Source organism: Zonotrichia leucophrys, chromosome 7 (assembly GCF_028769735.1).
Source record: "Zonotrichia leucophrys gambelii isolate GWCS_2022_RI chromosome 7, RI_Zleu_2.0, whole genome shotgun sequence".
Taxonomy (NCBI): domain Eukaryota; kingdom Metazoa; phylum Chordata; class Aves; order Passeriformes; family Passerellidae; genus Zonotrichia; species Zonotrichia leucophrys.
The window spans coordinates 38016676-38039557 of NC_088177.1; the positions used below are offsets into that span (position 1 = coordinate 38016676).

Below are 22882 nucleotides of genomic sequence, written 5' to 3' on the forward strand. Positions count from 1 at the left end.
AAATGAGAGCAGATCCTGCTCTTCAAGGAAGAGGGAGCTACAGGCTCCAGGTCCCCGGGCTTTTGTTGGGAAGGGGTTAACAGCAGGATTGGCTTCTCCCCTGCCCCAGTGGCTGGAAACAGCTGGTGGGTTTTGTGTTGGGCCGCTGAACTGAGCAGCCCAAGGAAGTTTTTGGCAAGGCCTGGGCCTGGGCAGGACAAGGAGAGGTGGGTCAGCTCAGGAAGCCGTTTCCAGGAGCCACAATGGGGGGAACAATGCCCCGCTCAGCAGGGACACAAGGGACACCCGCTCCCAATGAATAGCTCCCCGAAAAAACCCAAAGGGCTCAAAAGGAGCCAGGCCCATTCGCTGCTGGGAATGCAATAAATTGTTTCAGGAAGTGGGAGTCTGTCCCGGCTAATGGAGCCCTGATTGACAGGAGGTTCTCATTACAGAGCCCATCAGGGGACAAAGTGAATTCCAATGTTATTTAAGAGGTTAAGTAGAAATAAGATGCAGGTGACAGCCCAAGGCTTGGGGCATCAGGCACTGCTCTTCCTAGGTTGAGGTTTTTTTTGTGGAGAGACTCCATAAAAATTTAGAATGACTGGGGGCAGGGGAGGTTTAGGAAGTAAATTTTGTGAAGGTTGCTTTGGGGATTCTTGCATTAGGAGATCCGTGTTCTAAAAGTCCACCCAACATGGATGTTACATCTGTAACCCCACCTAGGCTTGGGTCAGGTTGGGTTGGTCATGGCCCCAAGCCTGCAGTAGCTCAAGGAACATTTGGATATCACGCTCAGGGATAAACAGGGTAGGATTGTTGGGGTGACTTGATGATCCTTGTGGGTCCCTTCCAACTCAAGATATACTCTGATGGGTTCCTGCATGTGCTTCTTCAAGGTCTGTACCCAGCTTGAGAAGCAAAATAAAAGGAAAATACATTCCTGTTGACTTGTGTTCCTGAGCAGGAGGCACTCCATGCTGCCATAGGTTACAAATCTAAAACTAAATGTTGTTTCTGGCCTTGTTCAGCAAAAATGAAGCAAAGAAGAGCATCCAAAGTGCAGTGTTGCTTGCACAGAGGAGAAGCTGTGATTCAAGCTGTGGCCAGAGGTTTAAAGCATATGCTAAACCTTACAGAGTATTTATTGGTGTATTTTTCCTCTCTCTGAATTCCCAAATGACACTTGTGGATGTCACAGGGTGGGACGCTGAGGGAGCTGCTGATTGCTGGTATTGACAGAGCCTTGCATGGTGCATGGTCAGGTACAAGGATGTAATTTAAGCACGGGGTTCACGGCTGGCTTGCGAGTGACGGCGAAACTCCCGCGTGTGACGCGTGTAATAAATCTGCTGCAGCGCAGGATTAATGTGCTATTCAAAGTGATTATTTACCATTTGAAGTTGAGACGTGGCTGTGCACCAGGAGGAGCAAAATAGCTGAGCACAAGGCATCAGGGAAGGATGCTCTGAGGGGAGAAGGAGAATACCTGCCTGCATTGTTTCACCAGTGCGGTCCCGGGAAACGCTAATGAAAATTGCACTTGAAATGCAGGATTGATTTGTGATGAGCTCAGCCCTAAAGAGTACATTTGTGGAATGATAACCTGATTGGTGGTGCTGCCTCTTGAAGGGCTGAGGGGGTCTAATTGGCATATAACGCACTATAAATTTATTAGCAGCCTCTGCTTCCCCATTGGTGGGCCTTCTCCTGCTAACCACCAGGAAATTACCAATTTTCAGGAGTTACTCACTCAAGTCGTGCTGTGTCTGGGTTTTACAAAGAAATCTCCATTGCTGCTCTCTCATAAATCCTGGCTCAGAGCTCCTGCAGCTGGGAGGGGTCACTTGTGCAGTGGACAGCTTGGACACCTTGTGCTGGCCACTCAGCTTGGGCCTCCTTGGCTCGTCCCGACTCGCCACAAGCCCAAGGTGCACAAAGACCATTAGGAGGAAATGAGTCTGTTTGGCAACCCCTGGGCTGGGAGCAGAAATTACAGTTTTTTAGCAGTCCATGTCCAGGGCTTTGATGGTTCTTGTTGATACATTCAGCCCCAGGGCATCTGGGGCAGTAGAGGATATACCCACTGTTCGTTTTTGGATTATTTTTTTTTTCAGGAGCACAATAGGAATATTCAGGAGCCAGTGTAATTATTTCAGTGAGTTCACTTTTAAGATTGAGTCACAAATTAGAAAATAATATTCACATGTTTCTTCTAATTGGTAACAGATTAGGGATATTTTATCTTTTTTAAAATAATTTCCAAATGTGGCCTGAGGAGGGATTTGCAGTGAGGTAGCTGGGAGAGAGAGAGAGAGAGAGAGCACTTATGCACCAGGAATACTTGGGCAAGAGGCTTTAGTTCCTCAATTCTGGCTTTAATTCAGCCTTTAGATCCCTGCACAGCTCTCTCTGAGTTGCTCTCCAAGTGGAACTTGCTGTCACTTTTGGCAGGTGTCCCCGGTGCGGATTTTCTTTGCTGTCAGGATTTCTGTGGGTTTCCCACTGTCAAACATCCACCTTATGGCTTGTAAATCATGAAAGCCCAAAGCTTTGCAAGTGATTTATAGGCAGAGGTGCATTGGAAAAGCTTCAGCAGGACCTGAGCAGTTCCATGTCTTCTGAAAGCCACATCCATCTCTAGTCTCATCTTTTTGGGACACATTTGGATGACCCCTGTGTTGCGCATCCCATTGTTGGAAATATACAAACAAACAAAGAGAAATCATTGGGATTTCAGTTTTTTAGTCAGAGGAACCTCATGGATTTCTCTGGGTGCTAACTGCTGAGGATTCTCAAGGCTTCATTCCTTTTTATTCCAAGGAAATTCTTCATCCCCTTGGCTTTTCCAGAAACAAGAGCAGGTCTACCAATGGCCTTTTTTTTAACTAATTATGATTTATGGTTTGAGAAGGGCATCAAACACCTGCAACCCACTAAAACAGAGGTGGAGGGAAGTCCCATCACTTGCTGAACAGTGGGAATACTTTGGGATCTCTGCCTTGCCAAAAAAGGCATCATTTTCCTAAATAAAAACAGCCATTAATAAAGGAGACTGATGGAAGGGTGTGATGACACCAACAATTTCTGTAGAGTCCTTGGCATCAGTGAGATGGTTCAGGTTGGATGTTAGGGAAATTTCTTCACGGAGAGAGTGGTTAAGCATTGGAAGGGCTGCCCAGGGAGGTGGAGGAGCCACCATCCCTGGAACTGCTCAGGGAATGAGCGGACACAGAAATAAGTGCCTTGGGCACCATGGTGTTTGGTTGAAGGTTGTACTCAATCTTGGAGGTCTTTTCCAAACTTCAGGATTCTTGGGACTTGGGATGCAAATGGGGAGACATCAGAAGGTGAGGGGAGCAGAAGGGAGAGCTCCAAGTCACTTGGGAAGAGTTGGACAGTGGAGAGGTCCCTGCAGCATCTCTGGAATGTGGGTCCCAGAAATGCTGCCCACAGGGATTGTCCAGCTGCTTCCCAGCCCCTGGACCTTCCCCTCCAAGCTTGCCTGCCTCCCACTGCTGACTTGTGCAGAACAAGCAGTTGGCTTTATTTCCTTGCTGCTCCAAATGTGTTTTTCTTCAGAGTCTGTGCTCAAATACAATGTTTATTACTTGTATTTTCTCTTTTATGTCTTACATAAATTCAGTGTAATGGTTGGAGGGTGTTCCTCTTTCCCAAATACTCCAAAGAGCATCATCTTACTGCTTCTACTGAAATTAAGATGCCATTAAAGCCCTGTGAAAGGACTTTTGTTTCTCCTTGCAAACCAAACTGTAGGAGCTCCTGTTAACAAAGGATAAAGAAACATTTCTGAAGGACTTCCTGAGGCATTGCAATTAGACCAGTTTTTGATCCTCTGGTAAAGATTGGGTTCTCCTGGAGCCCTCAACATGTTTTTACCATTTTGGATCAGTTGGACTCAATGATCCTAGAGGTCTTTTCCCACCTTATTGATTCTATGATGGAAGCCTCAAGCAAACTTTAATTTGAGACCTCTTTCTATTGCTGGCCGGGGTCTCTGCACAAATCACCAACGGGATGGGACTGCTGGGGAACGCGTCTCGAGCTCTTCATCTTCCAGCATCAGTCTCATTCCATGGTTATGGCAATGGGAAGATGCCAGCAGCTCACAGCCCCACCAGCAGACAAAGAACTGCATGTTACAACTTTCTTTTAAAAGTTTTTGACCAATCACACAAAGCAAAAGCATATTGACAGTAGTTCTATCCAACCACTGTAAGCACACATACCTTCAGTCAAACAATGCTCGCTTATTTTGAATATAATACGTGCTTGTAAGCATTAAAATACAATGCACAGGGCTTCATTATTAAGCTTAGAACTTCCTAATATCTTGGCAGATAAACTTTTCTGTAGCTTAGGGAGGTATTCTAGCCAAGCATTAGTACACAGACTGTTCTATTTTTCTTACTTTTCTACTTTTTGTCCTTATTTTTCTACTTTTTACATAATTTTTCTGCTGACAAATCTTGTGGCTACTACTTAACTCTAATCCCACTTCTGCTGTCTCTGAGGCCTGCCTTTTGTAGCTTTCCCAAAACCCTCTGATTTTATGGATTCCCACATCTTTCTGCTCTGCAAGTCTGTCAACCCCCTCCAAGTGGTTTTTTCCCCCTTCCCTCATTATTTATAAGGCACTCTCAGTTCTTCTGCTCCTCCACTTCCCAGCAGGGCGAGCAGAGGAGGAGCTCCATTTCTGTTCCTCGCCGTGTTTGCCGCGGGCCGCGTTCCGGAGCCGCTGACATCAGGCACTGTTGTGGTATCCCTAATGCTGTGTGATGGCAGGAGCACAGCCCTGCTGCATGCTACACTGCTCAGCCATGGGGACGCTCACACAGCCACCTCGCTCCATCTCCCTCCTGGCACGCACTATTGAGATTTATGCCTTGCAGTATTTGTGTGTCATTCCCCATCCGCCGCCTTGGAGAAGTGTCACCATCATAATTTCTGGAAAAACCTCTTTGCCCGGGATTCTTCTTCTGGAAAGCTCAGAAGCCTCAGAGAAAAATGAAAACAATAATTAATGAAAACAAGAATTATCTGATTTGCTTCTCCTGTGTTTTGCTGCTTTGGACATGGTTTACCAACAGGTGGTTGTTTCATTCATTTCTGCTGTGAGTTGTTTTTACTTATTGGCCAATTATGGCCAAGCTGTGTTGGACTCTGAGGAGAGAGTCACGAGTCTTTCATTAGCATCTTTTCTTCTGTCTGTATCCTTTCTGCATTCTTTAGTATAGTTTTATTACAGCAATCTTTAATATAATATAGATAATACAATAATAAATTAGCCTTCTAACAACATGGAGTCAGATTCATCAATTCATCATTTCCTTCCAACATCAGGGCACCCCAAAAATACAAAGAGAAGGAAATTTCCTTTTTCTTTTTTCTTTTTTGGTTTTTTTTTTTTTTTTAAATAAGTAATGGTTTTCTGAGCTCCACTTAAAACACTGCTGCATTGAGCAAGGCCTTGCTGTAGGAGAAAATTAGTGTTAACAAATTGGAGATTAATGGAATCTTCTGACCTGAGTGACTGTATATCAAATGGCAAATTGAAATTTCCAGTCTGTGTTTAGGTACTGGCACAATGCAGTTTGATTTATACACTTAAGACATCAGGTTAAGTGTGGTTACACACGAGTAACGAAATGCATTAGGTACGTGCTTCCAATTACTATTCCCTGCATATATTTATTTATTTATTTATTTATTTATTTATTTATTTATTTATTACTGAAAACAGGCAAGAAGCAAATATACTCCTTGGTTTTAGCATTTCTGTGCAACTGTTGCAGCTTTTGGCTTTTTTAAGGTAATATTTGTGGTGTGCCCAAGTGTTGAGGTTGACTACGCAGTAAATGGAAACATTCCCAATCCTCTCAGCCTCTCCTCATAGCAGAGGTGTTCCAGACTTCTAATAGTCTTTGTGGTCTCAGGGCTGTGGTGAGCTCTAAATCCTTAGAGTTTACCATTGTTAGGGTTTTTCCCTCTGAAATGTCACTGGCAATGCTGTTTCAAAAAATTCTGGGGCTTTTGGGGTTAGAGGAAAAGGACAACTTGTGGCTTCTTCAAGGTTTTTATTAAATCTCTAGGAACTGTTTTCATTTCACATAATGGTACAGAACAAAGAAAAAGCCTGGATTTTTATTGAGAAAAGATTTAAACAACTTGCTGGGCTTAGAGTTATCACCCTTAGGATCTTTATTCTCAACTTAATAAGCCTTATCTTAGTACCCACAGTATCCCCTGCTGTTGTATGTCACAGTTTTTGCTTAACTTTACACAGAGTAAACCTCAGATGTGATATATTTTATTGAGGAAACCTTAAAAATTATTAGATGGAGTGTCTTGCAATGAAAACAGAAGTTGGCTGCAATTTTCTGTGATAAATCAGAGCCTACAATTGAAGAGTATTTATCTGAAAAGCCTGAAGTCAGTAAACCTTGATGTCTTGGCCAGGCTGGTCGTTAATGTTGGGCAGTGATAAATCCTGTGGGTGTATTAATGCTTCAAGGAGTGCTGCTGCTTATTGCATGGAGGGGTAACCCACAAGTGCTGGTTTGGAGCCCTGTGCAGGGGAATGCTGTCAGGAGAGAAGGAAAAAGGTGGAGGAACTCCTCCAAATCCAAGTAATGATGATCCTGGTAAGTGCCAGGCAAGCTGTGATTAATTTGAGAAGCACGTTGAGCTCTGCACAAATGAGTGATCTCTGTCCCTCACACACAGCAGGGCTTTTTTTTTTTTTTTTCCCTGAAACACACAGCTATGAAAGGAAAACTGAAAAATTGGATAGGAGAGTTAATGGTGGAGAAGGTCCAGAGCTGGGGCTGCAGGAAACAAGTCCCTGACAGTGCGAGGTGCTGCTGGTGGGAAACCGCCCTCCTTTCATAGGATCCTGGAATGGTGAGCATTGGAAAGGACCAAGATCATCTCCTTCCAACCTCCTGCCATGGGCAGGGACACCTTCCAGCATCCCAGGGTGCTCAGATCCTGGCCTTGAACTCTTCCAGGGATTTGTTCCATTTGGTTAGGTTGAAAAGGACTGAGAGTAGAAGTAACCTGAATTTGGCATGACTTTGCAGCACTGAATTGTCTGTCTCCTGGACCAAAATTTGAAGAGTGTGTTGAACACAGTGCTCAGGCAGATAAGTTGCCCATCAGACAGCACCTAAATCATTTCCAGGCTGGGTTACTACACTGCTCACTTGGACCAGAGTCCAAGGCAGGATACGGGCTGGCTGATCCACGCTTTCCTATGGGGCTGCCCTTCGTCCGTCAGGGATGTTTAACTTGTGAGAAGTAATAAGCTTAATAGATAGACTTTATTTAATTATTAATGATCCCTTTCTATCCTTACAGCTCATAAAACACCCTGTAGGTTGGCAAAACACTCATAATATTGATCAGGAGCCAGAGAGATATTTATTTCCTCTTTGCCCCGGCGCGCATAAATCGCGCTCCGTTCCCGAGCGGGTGGGATTTACAGTGGGCCCGTTTCTTCAAAGCTCTCAGTAATTAAGGGATAAATACCCATCGGTCTTTGTTTGCTGTCTGGAGCCCTGTTGTTTGCCAGGGACCTGGATATTCCCGGTGGGCTCGTGCCTTCCCCCTTAGCAACGCGGCGGGGCGGGGAGGCATGCGGGGCACGGAGCCGCTCAGCTGCCCAGCGCTGCCTTTGCAATGCAGCAGAGGGGTCTTCTCCTGCAGAGAGAGAGGAAGCCCCTGTGTTTTCTCAGCACATTGTTCCCAGCCCCTCTTCCATGCCTCTCCTCCCAGTTCCTGCTTTGCTCGGGGCAGGAAGGCACTTTGGAAATTCCTTGCTGCTAGCCCCTTTCTTCTCGCCCTCTCTTCTTCTCCTCCCCGCTTTTGCTGTTGCAATTAAAAGCATCATTTTAATTGCATTTAACCTTTCTCCAACATTGCAATCCTGCCCCCACCCTCAGTGTTTTCCTTTTACCCATCCCAAGCCTGCATCACCAGCCCTGTCCAAAGCAGTGCCATTTTTTGGGATCATGTTTAATGGGGAAGCCCCAGCACATGCAGCTGGTCATTAGGTGATATGTGCTCCTTGTGTGCTGGACCACGAAGCTAATGACACATCCTGGGGCTCTTCCAGGAGTTTGGGAGGTGCAGTGGCTTAGATTTACTTCATTTTCTTGGAAGAGACACATTAACCTTGTCAGCTGGCCAACAGGAGAGGAAATTTGGCAGAGCTGTTGCTGAGCTGGCCAGGTTACCACGGCATTAAAGGGTTGTACTTCAGTGAGCAACCAGAAATGGCAACACACGGGCACAGCACCTGCACAGCCACCGTGGAGACACCACTGAGAGGCCTCCTCCCTTACAGAATTAGTTCCTGTAGCAGGAGAGAAGAAAGGATGAAAAAAAATGAGGAGCTTTTCAGTGTTGTCAGAGGTGTGGAGGATAAAACTTCACTTCAAAGCGCCTGTAAGGAGCCTGCTCTCATTTCTGGTGGTGGGAAATCAATGCTGGGCCATGGTAAATACCTGCTGTCCGCTGTCTTTCTAATTCAACCTTCAGAATTTGTTCCAGGTTTTTGACAAGTGGTGAGTAACTCTGGATAACAACATGACATTTTAGTCATCCTTTTAGTCATGCTTTGGGAAGAGCAAGGCTGCTCTTGCTCTGGAGCTGTGGAATTCTGATGGCAAGTTCCCAGCCTCTCCAGCCACGTGCTGTTGCCCACTCAGGCAGTTCTGGGTCACTGCATGAGCACCACTTCTTTTCCCACCCTGCACATCCTCTTCTTGTTTGCCTGCTGATGTGACTCCACCAAAAATCTGTGAGGGACAAGTGGAGGTGAAGGCAGAGGTGAATGGGAGCGAGGAGGAGTCAGGATGGAGGGTGGGTACCAACAGGATGAGGCTTCTGATGGCATTGGTAGGGTGGAAAACCCAGTGCAGCACATGATGGGGCTGAGCTGTGTGGGATGTGAGGCTGTGCTGGAAGCAAATCTGCTTTTCCTCTTCTCTGATGCTCCCTGCTTACCCTCCCCCCTTCCAGTGCCCAGTATTTATGTTTCCACATAATAATGATGTGATGTGGCTGGCAGAGTAATTTAAATAATTGGACATTATCTTGAGAAGCAAGCACCTAATTAGATCAAAATAAACGGAGAACTGAAATTTTCATCTGTTTCTAATAACCTTTTACCTGTGTACAGTGCTGCTGCTGCAGCAGGGGTTTTGTTATTCACACCACTGTGTGTTCTTGGGGTTCATGAGTGATGGAGGCTCCTGCAGGAGCAGAGAGCTTGGTGGCACTTTCTGGACAACATTGGTGACTCATTCCTGGTTCTGTGGGGTGTTTTGCAGTGATTTTCTGCTGTATGTGCCCTTGTGTGAGGGGCAAGCTCAGTGAGGTTTGGAGTCTGCACCAGCAGATACGGATCAGTGTTTGAACACAGATATTTAGCGAGAAAAGGCTCAAAGAACTTCTGACCTTAGGGCTCTGTTGCTCATTTCTCTAAGTTTATCAAGGAGCTCATAATGAATTCGTTTTGCTGCATATGAGGAAGAGGCAGCTCAGACCTCCCCCAGTGTTTGGTGTCATTGGGACCAGCAGAGCACATGAAGATGTTGTTTCTACAGCACAGCAGCTTTGATTTGCTCCTGAGACAAGGACTCCACTGCTGAAAGTTCACTGAAAGAGTCTTGGTTTGGCTTTGACAACTACAGCTGGAAGTGCCTGGTATGGAGAGGGTCCTTTAGAATTGCCAGGCTTGCAATTAAGGGAGGAAGAGAGGGCAATATTTACTAGCCTTTATTTTAGGGACTGGTTCAGTGTCTTTCTCCTCATGAGTTGCTCTCCCTCACACTTCCTCGTGCTCTTCTTCAGTTGATTTATTTAAAGGTATGTCAGTGCTGGCTGAAATGAAACACTGTGCCTCCTCTTCCTGCTTATTGCTGACCGCTCCAATAATTCATTTTTTAGCTCATTAACTAACAGGGGATGTGAGCAGTGGTCCTCCAGGGAACTGCAATGAGGTTAAGTGATCTACTGCTGACAACTCTGCTCTTGGACTGGCCTTCCTTGGGGGAAATGAAACCTCAACCAAGACAAGCTGTGGATCCCAGAAGTGAAATTGGGGCATCAGAGCAACAATTGCAGTATTTGTGTCTTGTTGTCAGGCGGTGGAGCAGGAAAGTCCCCAGGACATCCCATCCAAATGAAAGGGTTTGTGCCAGAGATGGAGGCAGGATGTTTGTGAACATGCTCATTGGAGAGCAGTCCCTGTGTGTTGTGGCTGTCCATGAGGTGTAGTCCAGCGTGCTTTTCCTCTCACCTCTGATGAGGTTTTGTTTTCATCCCTAACATCCAAATCCTCCTTGTGCCCAGTTTGTACTGCTGAAAAAGACCTGAATCTCACTCCATACTGATGTCAGTGACTGCCCCAAACATCTGAGGCCTCTGAAACACCTTTATTTTGATTTATAGTTCCACCACGACCCTTGATGTGACTCCAAAGGTGGAACTGGACCTTACTGAGTGAATTCATTTGGTGCCCAGTGCTGAGGCAGGTGGCAGCACATTCCCCTTCCTGTGACATTGGCTACTAAAGAGGTTCCTCTTCTTTCCCCAGCCTTTTGAGGCAGTAGGACAAAGCTGAGCAGGACTGGGGCATCCCTATCTCTCTTTCTTGCATCCTTCCAGGAGCATCAGGGTTGTGCAAATGTGCAGAGCAAATGTGAAATTGGTGCTGATAGATTTGTGAACCTGCCAGCCTCAAGCCTGGAGAGCCTCTGCCTGAGCTACACAGTTATTCTCTCCTTTTAGCCTCACTGTTACAGTTTAGGCTGAATGGTGATTGGAAGTGGGAGATTTGTGTCAAACAGCTTTTTTTTCTTGAGCCACCAGTGCTCTGATAGGAGTCAAAAGTTTCTCTCACTCCAAAGATGGTCTGGGGGAGAGAGAGAGATTAATTTGCAGACTGTTGACTAAGCTAAAAAAATACTGCTTACATATCTGAGGAGTATTTTGCCTTTAGGATGTATGGACATTTGAAAAATAAATTCCCAGAGCCCTGGTGTGCATTACTGTGGGTGAACAGCACAGGTTGAATCACCTCATTTTCCAGTCTGGCACGTTTTAAACGTGTAGTGGATGTGTTGGTTATACTCTCAATACCTCTGCGTGAGTTTAAAAATCATCTGAGGTCTTTGCTAACATTCTTGAAGATAATCTAGCTGGATATTGGGAGCAGAACTGTTGCAAGAATGCCCATTTTATTGTAGATAATTATGTGTTAGTTTATTCCTTTCGTGGCACTGGTTCTAGTTCGGCTTTGTACCTTAAAAAAAATGTAATTAGAAAAACCATGAATTAAAGATTCTGATAACAGAACTCCTTTTCTTCCTCCTCTCCATCTGGAATACCTGCAGCCATACTCCATTTATCAGGTCCTGCCATCAAAGGTTAATTTGCAACTGCCCAAATGGGTTGTGGAAGGGCTTTTTTTTTTTGGTGTGCCTTTTAGTTTGCAGGAGTCATTCAGAGGCTTGAGGTAAAAGAAGCACTCTCTGTGCTAATTTTCTGTTTGCACTTTTGCTCTGAAGAAAAGGCCTGGCCCCGTTTTTGGGGCAAACTGTGGCCAGGGCAGGGAAGCTGTGCCTGCTTTGGGAAGCTGTGCCTGAAAGCATCCAGGCAGGTCACAGCAAGGTCACTCCGCATGTCCCAGGAAATGATGCAAAACTAATCCAGATTTGCTGGTGGAAGGAGATGTTTACATAAGTATTTAAAAACAGATTAGGGCTAACCTGACACTAGATTACTGGGAGCAGTGTAAACACGGCTGAAAGGCGTAAACAGAGCTTGGCCTTTTGTACTCCAGAGGAGAGAATCTGTCACCAGGACCCAGCTGCCTGGCTCAGGTGATGTTTGTGGTTTTCACAGGCTGAGCAGATTACCTGAGGGACCTCTAAATGGGGCTTTTTTGTCTGGGGCTGCTGCTCTCAGATCATGTAATTGTATGGTAATTTTTGAAAGGGGGTGAGTGGAGGGCCTTGTTTGTAGTCCTTGTTCTGCTGTAACCTGATAGCACCAGAAAGCTTCTGATGGTTCTTTGATATATCAGGAGGAAAAGGTGCTTCAAAGCACTGGTTTGAATTTTGGGAAAACAAGAGGAATCATCCTTATGCCTTTGGGAGCATTACTCAGTTTGGAGGGGGACAAAGCCCCCATTTGGTTACTTCTGGTCTGGGTTACAGAAATGGGGTGCTTTTTTTTTTTTTGCAGTGTGTTTTCCAGCCTTGAAGTGGAACCTTGTTGTGTCTTTGTGACCAAAGTGAGGGCTCTTGCCCTGACCTCTTGCTGGCCCAGGGCTTTTTAAGACCTCCTGTCTGTTGTCATCTTCCAACCCCATGGATGCTGGCACAGCATCCATCAAGGAGGATCCTGAGCACTGGAACAGCAAGGTGGACAACACAAATATTGCTAAAACTACAAGGTTTGGGTGAACTGCTCCTAAGGTTTGGCTGAACTCTTCCTGTGAGGGCTTTCTTGACATAAATTTGAAAGGGGAAACAACCTCCTTGTTGCTTGAGCACTGTGGGCTGCGACACCAGCTGAGAGTGACCTGTCCCCTCTGGCTCCCCTAGGGAAGAAAAAGAGCTCTGGATACGCGCCAAGTATGAGCAGAAGCTCTTCCTCGCCCCTCTGCAGTGCCTGGAGCTCTCTCTGGGCCAGCACCTCCTGAGGGCCACGGCCGAGGAGGACTTGAGGACGGTGATCCTGCTGCTGGCCCACGGCACGCGCGACGAGGTCAACGAGACCTGCGGCGACGGCGACGGGCGCACGGCCCTGCACCTGGCCTGCCGCAAGGGCAACGTGGTGCTGCTGCAGCTCCTCATCTGGGTAAGGGCTCCTGCCAGGGCTGGGGCCCTCGGGAGGGTGGGCCAGGGCTGCTCCTGAAGGGATTCATGGCTTCCTCATGTGGGCAAGGACTCGCTGCCCTCCCTCGGGAGGGTGGGCCAGGGCTGCTCCTGAAGGGATTCATGGCTTCCTCATGTGGGCAAGGACTCGCTGCCCTCCCTCGGGAGGGTGGGCCAGGGCTGCTCCTGAAGGGATTCATGGCCTCCTCATGTGGGCAAGGACTCTCTGGCCTCCCTCAGCAGGGTGGGCCAGGGCTGCTCCTGAAGGGATTCATGGCCTCCTCATGTGGGTAAGAGCTCCTGCCAGGGCTGGGTCCCTTGGGAGGGTGGGCCAGAGCTGCTCCTGGAGAGCTTCAGGGCACCATGGCCTCAGGGTGGTGCTGCTGGAGCTCCTCATGTGGCCAAGGACTCGCTGCCCTCCCTCAGCAGGATGGGCCAGAGCTGCTTCTGGAGGGCTTCACGGCCTCCTCATGTGGGTAAGGACTCGCTGCCCTCCCTCAGCAGGATGGGCCAGGGCTGCTCCTGGAGGGCTTCACGGCCTCCTCATGTGGATAAGGACTCCTACCAGGGGCTGTGTCCCTCAGGAGAATGGGCCAGGGCTGCTCCTGGAGGGGTTCATGGCACCATGGCCTCAGGGTGGTGCTGCTGCAGCTCCTCGTATGGGTATGAAAAACGCCAATCACTTTTTTTTTTTAAATTTTAGAAGTTTAATAGTAATAAAATGGTTGTGAAAATAGTCATGCAATTAGAGCAATGATAATTTGGACAATTTGAATTAGGACAATACGAGACAATAGAACCAAAGAGTTATGGACGTCCGGGTACAAGCACTAACCCAAAAAAGGACCCACTTTAACAGAGGATTAACCCTTAAAAAAAAAAAAACCTTATATGTTGCATATACATACACTTCATACATGATGCATAAATTCCATTCAAACACAGGCTTCCATCTGGTCATCCTCAACTTCTTCCTCTGAATCCTAACAGTGCCTTCGAGGTGGGAAGAAGTTCGTTTCTTCTGATAAGAGGGCAATAAATTCTCTTTCTCTGAAAGATTCAGATGTCCTGTGGCTGCTATCTTGCTGCGAGTCCTTTCTTTAAAAAAAGTATCCTACATAGCATTGTTTCTATTTTAACATCTTTTATAACCTAAAACCATATTTAACACACTACTTAAGTGAATTAATACAGCATCACTTTCTAACACAAGACATATAATAGTCATTTTAATTCTTGTGAAAAGCCAGTCACAAAATATACATTTTTCACATGGGTAGAGACTCGTTGCCCTCCCTCAGGAGGATGGGCCAGGGCTGCTCCTGGAGGGCTTCAGGGCACCATGGCCTCAGGATGGAGCTGCTGAAGCTCCTCATCTGGGTAAGGACTTGCTGCCCTCCATCAGGATGGGCCAGGGCTGCTCCTGGAGGGCTTCACGGCCTCCTCATGTGGGTAAGGACTCCTGCCAGGGGCTGTGTCCCTCAGCAGGATGGGCCAGAGCTGCTCCTGGAGGGCTTCAGGGCACCATGGCCTCAAGGTGGGTGTTCCTCACTGCATGCTTTCAGAGGGTGGTAGAAAAGCACGTTTCTGCCTCTCTGCTGCTTGTTGGAAAGCGAAGGAGAGCATGGGAAAGGAGGAAGGAGAGATTCCCTTAGCTTGGAGTCTGCTAGGGCAGATTTTGTCCCACACGATTTTGTCCCTTCCTCAGAAATATTTTTTCCATACGTGGCTCAGCGCTGCCGTGCTCGTGTTGCCAGGCTGCTCCCTCACCCTCCCTCACCTCCAATCCCAAACCCCCTCCCCAAATTGTCACATCCCAGCTCCCAAAGCTCAGGTGCCATTTGTGGTTTGTGATTCCCCCCTCTTGTCACCCCGCAGTACGGCGTGGACGTGATGGCGCGCGACGCCCACGGGAACACGGCGCTGGCCTACGCCCGCCAGGCCTCCAGCCAGGAGTGCATCGACGTGCTGCTGCAGTACGGCTGCCCCGACGAGCGCTTCGCCCTCATGGCCACCCCAAACCTGTCCAGGAAGAACAACAACCGCAACAACAGTGGCGGGAGGATGCCCACCATCATCTGAGGGGAGCGCCTTGGCTGAGCCCGGCGGCGGCCGCAGCCTCACATTCCTCCATCGCCATCGCAGCTCCGCTCTGTGAGTCCGCTGCCTCTCCTCCTCCTCCTCCCTTTTCCCTGCGTCCATCCCGAGTGCCAGCGGAGCGCGGGGGGCCCGGGAGGAGCGCGGGGGCTGCGGGCAGGCCCTGGGTTTGGGGGCCATGCCGGGCAGGCCCTGGGTTTGGGGGCCGTGCCGGGTGGCACCGGCACCGCGGGGAGAGGCGAGCCGGAGCGGAAGGAAGGAAAGAAAGAAGGAGAGAAGGAAGGAGAGACGGTGACTTTCCCTAAGTGACAGTGAAGCACATCAGAACATTTCACCTCTGCGGCGCCTGGATTTCCATTCTCTTCTCCCGAAGAGCTTGACGGCATAAATCAGAAGCAAGCACAGAGTTTGTCAGGTTTGAAGCTCCTATGATGGTATGTGTCAAATCAGTTGTAGCTAATCTGTCCGGGGAGAATACTGGCTTCATTACACTTGTATAGTTGAGTTCTTCCAGCATTACTGCTGTTTAATAGAACATGATTAGTCATCACGGAGAAAAAAGCATATTAGCTGAGGAGGTAGTTACATGGCACGCTTCGGTGATTGCTTGGATGTGATTGCAATATTCTTAGAAGCATCATATTATCTCAGACATGTTCTTTCGAGCCCTTGGAGCCCTCCTTTCTAAATTCACTGTCATAATTTAGTATCTGTTTAATTTTTCAGTCCAAAGAGAGGAAATGAGTTGCTGAGTGTTATTTGACTGCAGTCTCCTTGGTGTAAAAACAAAATGGAAAAAATAAATAAGGGTAAGCCTGAAACACAAAAAGGAATAATGAATACCGCTGTGGAAAACAACATTTCAAGTACGTTTGGTGAAATTAATAAATGCATTAAAGGCTAATTTTTTTTTTAATTTTTTTTTATGTTTTCAGCCAGCAGAAATAGGTTCTGTCATTTTGCCAAGGTAAATTGTGTTGAGTTTTTTGGTCACTCCTGTGATGCATTGCCTAACTTATACAGATTTTTGTATTGTGTCTCTAGATTCTATGTATTTAAAATCTATTTGAATAAAAAAAAGGACCGTAAATATACATTGATTTTTTTTTGTACAGAAAATTACATCTCTGTTAATTTATAAACTGTAATGGATGTGAACTAAATAATGTGCAACTAGTTAGGATCTGTGGGTTACAGATCATTATTGTACATTGATAATATTCCCAGCAGTGAACACTTCTTTCCAAAGCCTGTGAGGAACAACATATCAGAAGGAGATCAGGGAAGGAAAAAAAAGCATTTAGGAAGGAGAAAAGAGGCTGTTCCTCAGCACTGTAAATATATTTTACTCCAGAAGTCAGGAAGCTTTCAGAAGCCAAGACAAAAAGGCCCATTCTGGCTGGGGGAAGATCAGATTTGATTAAGTTCAGAATTGATAGCCTTCAGCACGGCGGGCAGGGCTGCTTTTGGCTAGAAAAATGGCTTGTGCAAGTGCCCTGGACAGTTCCTTTCAATTCCAACTTTTAATACCTGATTGGGCCATTTTGGTCTTGCATCCCAGCTTCCCCTGCCTCCCACTAGCAGCATTCTGGCGTGGGGAAGCAGAGGTTTTGGCAGGCAGAAAAGTGATTTTTTTGTTGTTTTTCTTTAGAAGTGGCTTATGGCAGTGTGGGGATGGGGGCATGGTTTATCATGGGGAAAGTTGAAAACTCAACTGAATTGGATGTCAAAGGAACAATTATGTGAAGGCAGAGAGGTGCACACAGCAGGGCAATTTGCAGATCTACCTGCTGCTGTGTATTTCCCAAGCCTTTGGTGGTGCTCTTCCTTGGGGCTCTGGGTTTCACTCAGCACACAAATGGGAGGAGCAGTTGCTGAATAAACTGAATGTGGAAAAAATGCAAAGGAAGAAATGCCATGTGGTTATCTTAAGGAAAACCAAAAAAATGAAAAATTATGGATTTGAGGCAAAATTGTGGCTGAAAAACGAGCCTTGAGGTGGCAGCACAGGGATATTGACCAGCTTCTCCTCTTTGGTGGTGTTGTCCTTTTATACTTTGTTGTATTCTAGACCTTTGAGTATCTGGGGGAGGGAATCTTTCTCCAGCCAGCCAAGGCTGACTGCACCAGACACAGCTGATTCCCTTCCCCCTGGGATACTTCTAAATATTTGAATTTATTTTTTTTTTTTTAAATTCAGAAAAGGTGTCTGTCTGAACTGCCATTTCTCCACCATTCCTGACATTTGGTACTCGGAGGTGGTCCCTCAGGGAGGGGACAGCCCAGCTGATGTGGGATGCTGTGAAACCCCCTCTGTGTGCTGGTGCTCAGGAGCTTTGCCACAGCAGGGATTCAGGAATGGCAATCCCAGAGGTGCTAGAGCTCCCCCCAGGAGCATCCAGGGCATTTGTATCCCAAAAAACCAAGTCCAGTGTTTCAAACCCAGGGTTCAAAGTGCACATTCCTTTTCAGAGCTGGTTTTTTTTTTTTTTTTCCTTAATTGAGATGATTTTCTGTACATTGTTTAATGCTCTCTTTGGGCCACCTTCCTCTGACAAGGCTGAGGGTGATGCTTGAGAAACAAGGGCAACCAGGCAGATTGCAGGAGGACAAATTTCATGGTCCTTTCCTAAAAATCTTCTGAGGCCAACCCTTGAAAAAGCACAGAATATTTTTAGGAGAGGAAATTCCAGTCTATTACAGGAAAAATTATGCATCCAGGCAAGCCAAGTGCTGCTTTAATTAAGTGGTAGCATGGTTGCTTTTAACCTAAATGTGGTTTTCCCCTAAGTGTTGGCATAACTGTGTTGAAGCAGTGTGGATGTGGGGTCTGTGGGGAGAATTCCCAGCCCTGCAGGTGGCAGAGCTCCCTTGGAAGGTCAGGAGATCCCAGAATATCCTGAGCTGGAAGGGACCTGCTGGCTGAGGGAGCCAGGGCTGTTGTCACCAAGTCACTCCTGGCAGGGAGTGCAGGAAGCTCTCCTTGGCTGGATCCTGGTGGGGCTTGGCTTGGAGAGCTCCCAGGCTTGTCAGGGGATGTGTTTGCACTTTGCAGAGGCTGCTCCCGGAGCCATCCAGGGGCAGAATCAGGCAAGGCCCCCTGGCACTTGGAGATTCCACAGGAATCATGGTTCCCGATGCTTTCACTCCATTCTCCCGCTCCTTGGCTCATTGTTTAGCCACTCTTGTTGCTTGTTTGGAACCCTCACACCTTTGGAGCATGTTGGGAACAAAACAAGCCCTAGCTGTGACCCAGTCCATGAGAAATCCCAGCAGAAACCTGGCAGCCAGAGCTGTTTCCTCTGGAGGCTGTGGCAGTGGTTGGCATTGCACCCCCAAACCCTTCCCCTCGCCCCAGATTCCTTGCAATCCCCCTTCCTCTGCACTTTATCCATGACTAAAACACTAGGAGCAGCTCAGCCACTGGTGTTTCCATATTTCCTCCTCCCTTTGGCTAATTGCTGTGGAATTCAGTTGGATGTGTCACAGCTGAGCCTGGATATTGCCAGGACAGTTCCCTTCTTTCTCCTTGCTCTTCATGAAGGAAAAAGACCCAACCATGGGAAAATTCTGCCCTGAATGCAGAGGTTTGGCCAAGGGCTCCCATTGCCAGATTTCCAATTTTGGTGGTTAAAAAAAGGAGCAGGGGAAAGAAAGGAAAGCTTGGAGAACCTTGTTGCTGCTGGGAAAGCCGGGTGAGCTCCTGGAAGGTGGAGAGGATTTTGAAGCATTTGGGTGCAGTGTAAAATAACTGTGTAAACATTGTTTAATTCACTGTCTTGTCCCCCTTCCCTTAAATTATGTGTGTTAGTGCAAGAAGAAGCTTTAGCTGCACTTGGAGATTTGCCTGGGCCAGAGAAGGCAGAGTCATGTGGGGAGAGGAGCGGAGGTGGGAGCGCAGGTCCGGGTGTGGAAGTGATCTCCGGCACTGTAATGTAGAAAAATTAGAGTCTATGGGGTTGGAATAGCTTCAGCTTTTATATTTGTATGGAGATCGGGAGAAATGAAGTAATTTGTAGTTTCTAGTTCAGAGTAGTGGTAGTGGAGACAAGCACAGATTTCACAAGGGGGTCCCCAAGGGGCCCTTCCCAAACGTCTCGGGGAGCCGCCTTTGCACCTTAACAGGGATGGTTTGTGGGGTTTGTTGTTGGTGAAATGGTCATTTCATGTTTGGTTACGTGGTTCTTGTCAGAGGGGGGACTCGAGGGCAGCGTTGGGGACCAAACTTTGGGGCAGCTTGGCTGGAGAGGAGACAACTTCCTCATCCTCATCTCACTGTCAGGCATCTTCCTTCCCCCTTAGGGGGCTGCTGCAGCAATCCCGTCCTTAGGTGGGATCTCTGCCTGTGGAGCCTCAGTTCCACACCTTCCATTCTGGATGGTTTGTGGGTAAAATTGACTGCACAGAAAAGCCAGGTTTGGATATTCTTGTGTTTGCTGCACAAGAGGGAAAAAAACCCAAAACTGCTCCAGAGTAAAGTTCTTTTCAAGGCAAAAAAGAAACACTGAACTACCCCAAATCAAGAGGTTCTGCAGTGAGTTTTGAGTTCTAAGCTACCAAAAGAAAAGGAAGGTTGGCTTGAACGGTTTTATTGGAAAATAATAATAGAGGTCGTAGAGCAAAACATCCAGAGCTGTAGATGGGTGGATTTGTTGGTTTAGGATATTTGTAGGTTTTGCTTTGTTGTTTAGCATGGGCCAGTTTTTACAGTAAATATTGGGACAGTTTACCTTGACTTGATTGAGTCTGTCCCACATTTTAAAGGGAGTTTTGAGGGCTTTTGGCCAGGATTGTCAGGAGCTGTGAATAGTTCACGTTTAGAGAGGGGAATTGCATGATTTCTGAAAAGTAAAAGGTCAGTCTGGGGTTTTTTTAGGGCCATCTTCAGCCCCAAATTGCCAAGCATGTTTCTGGCCCCATGTTTCATTTCAGGGTGACAGCAGGATGTGGGTGAATGAACTCCCATCGTTTCCTACCATGTTCAAGGGGGAGGATTTTGCTTGTGGGTGGATAAAATAAAGCTGTCTTTGTGCATTTCAGCAGTTTTAACCTCTTCATCTCCCCGTGCCTGCCTGCACCCCAAACCCCTGTGGCACATTGGGTTCTGTGGGCAGGCAGAGCCTCAGCTTCCCCTCAGCCATGGATTTTCTGGATGTGGTTTATTTTAGCTTCCAGTGCTAGGGCCCGGCTGTTTTGCAGTGCTTCAGAGCTACTCATTTTCCCATCTGTGTGTTGTGTACAGGGTGTGAGGGGGGTGGGTGGGGGGCACCTCAGAGGTCTCATGGCATGCCTTGGGGATGGTGGCACCTTGCTTGCTGGCACTGAATGCTCCCTGCTCCTCCCCTCTTTCCAGAACTGATCCGTGTGGGGGTTTTGTGCTTCCTGAAGTAGCTGAAAACACTTCCCTGGTGTTCAGGAATTGCAGGGCACGAGGAGGAAAACCCCTCACAGAGGGAGTTTATCCACATCTCCTCTGTGCCCCAAAGCCCAGACTCCTCCTGCAGGGCCCAAGAAGGGTTTTTGTGCTGAATGCGGGGATTTGGCATCTGCATCCCAAATGTAGGGGTTGAGCTGAGTTGAACTGGTGGGTGAGGTGCAGCCCGGGTGTCCTGAGCCCTCAGGTGTCACCTGGAGGTCACTTTGCACTTGCTGTGTGTGTGTGATGGTGTCACAGAGCTGTCAGGGACTGTGGGAATGCCCTAATCACCGCCAGGAGCAGGAGCCAGCCTCTGGATGGGAATTTATCCCAGCTGGAGTCACACCAGACACTGGCTGGAAGGATGGAGAGGTGCAGGGAGATGAGCTCCAGGCTTGCTGCAGCCTCAGGGGTTTTCCAAAAATCCAACTCCCTCAGGCAGCAGCACTCAGCTTGAGAAAGCCTTGAGCTTGGCCTGCAGGGCTGGCGGGGAGACATCCTGCCTTGCTGGAGAGGGGAAATCCCTCTGGCCAGCCCTAGGGGTGGGAAGCTCCAGGGAAGGAGATCCTGAAGGTAGAAGGGACAGAGTGGCATTCCAGAGGCTCTTTTAAATACCAGTTTGCTTGAGACCCATCTTTCTGGCTGAACCTGGCTGTGGGACCAGTGAGCTGTCAGGGATTGAGCAGCACTCAGGGTCCTGCTCCCTTGTGGGGCTGTTGGGGAGATGTTTCCAAGGGAGATGTTCTAAGAGCTGTCTCCAGCTCCTCATCCCTCCCTCCAGGTGTCCTTGGCCATGACTGGCTCCAGAATTTTGCAGTGGGGGTGTCACAAACCTGGGGTGCCGCAGGCTGGGAGGAGCTGAGCCAGCCTTGCTGCCACCACCTCTGCCCTGGCTGTGCTTCCTTGTCCTTCCACAGGGAGAGGGCAGGAAGGAGCTGTGGGGAAAAATTAGAGGATCTTGGAAACAATGGGAGGATCTTGCCTTTCCCGCTCCTTCAGTTCCTTGGAAGTGCTGTTGAAACCCCCGTCCAGTGTTTTTTCCTGAGGTAAGCAGGGGCTCAGCTGGATTCTCCATGGAATCTGCTGAGGAGAAGAGGATGTGCCCATCCTGTGCTAGTCCCAGGTTCCCTCTTGCTGTGTCACTGTCAGGAGCCCCTTTCACTGGTGGCTGCATGTGGGTGCACAGGCTGAGGGGGCTTTGGGGCAGGAGTGTCCCCCAAAACACCAGGGACTCCTTTGGTGATGTTCCTGACTCTTGGAACGGCCAAGGGCTCGGATCTGCAGCTCCTGCTGCCTTAAAACCCCCGGGCTTCAGCAGGATTTGAGCATCTCCCAAAAGCTTGGCCCAGCCCTGAGCAGCAGATTTTGTGTTCAGCCCCCAAATCCTCCAGGTCCTTCTGCTTTGTGGTGTTTGTCTGTCCAGCTGAGTAGGGAGGGAGCCCAGGTGAGCAGGGGACGCCTGCCTGCGGTAGAGGCAGGAGGTACCCGGCACATGGCAGGCTTCATAGCAAGGTTTGGGTTGTTGGGGTTTGGGTTTATTTTTGTTTGTTTTCTGTTTCTGTAAATAATAATGTATAAATGATGATGAGACAGTGTGGAAATTCTAAAAAAAAAAAAGAAAAAAAGGCAAAAAAAAAAAGGTCTTTTGTTGTTGTTTTTATATTACCTCATCCAGCAAGTTTGTTTTACAATGACTCGATGATGCTTTATTTATATTGTTTGTACTGTAATTAAACCAATTGACAAACATTTCACTTTGCTTGTTGTTTCCTATTATTTGGGTTTGATTAAGTATGCCAGTTTGTATTATGTTCCCCCTTCCTCTCTCTCTCTCTCTCTACACGTCGAGATTTTTTGTGTCAGCTGTACAGTATTCTGAATAATTAAAAATAAAAGTAAAAATTAAAAAAAAGGAACAAAAAAGCTGTAAAGTACTGCAGAGAGAGGCTGCTATATTGTATAGGTCTCTTTCTAATAAAGACAAGAAAACTTGTTGGTTGCAGCTTGTTCTTTGCCTGAGTCTTCATAGTTCCACTGCTTCCTTTTCCAGCTCCTGTCACTCTTTGCCAGCCATAAAGATGAGGGATGGTCCAGGAGCTGGGATGGCAGAGGAGCCAGTAATGGTACAAATTGATAAATTAAAAAGCAATAAGTCAGCCAGGCCATCATGGGTGTGTACCTAAGAGTGCACGTGGAGTGAGTGACAGATCTGCCAGCCAAAAATATGGGAGCTTCCATTAAAAACAGCTCTTCTCCCCCAGGAAGGGAGCTCTAAGTGTTGCACCTTGGCTTTAAGGCTCTCTGGAGGGGATCCAAGGAATTAGGCTGGGAATGGTTACATCTGTATCTGCTAAATTGCTCCAAATGATCATTTAAAGTAAGAATAATGAAGCATCTCTGAGGTCAGCGTGTGGCATGGCCTAATCTCTGCTTTGGAGGGAAATGGTGGCTCTCCATGAGGCTCCTCTGAAACAGC

The 22882-nt window shown here is 47.5% G+C and overlaps 1 protein-coding gene across 11 annotated transcripts in view; it reads left to right on the forward strand.

Annotated features, from left to right (window-relative positions):
* Nucleotides 1-22408, forward strand: part of AGAP1 (ArfGAP with GTPase domain, ankyrin repeat and PH domain 1) — a 335965-nt gene extending 313557 nt beyond the window's left edge. For all 11 annotated transcript variants that reach the window (XM_064719066.1, XM_064719067.1, XM_064719070.1 and 8 more), the window contains 2 exons: nucleotides 12621-12876; nucleotides 14772-22408. In XM_064719066.1, coding sequence (XP_064575136.1) covers nucleotides 12621-12876; nucleotides 14772-14975 — 460 coding nt within the window. In that variant the 3' untranslated portion in view covers nucleotides 14976-22408. The remainder of the gene's footprint in view (nucleotides 1-12620; nucleotides 12877-14771) is intronic.
* The last annotated feature ends 474 nt before the right edge of the window (nucleotides 22409-22882 follow it).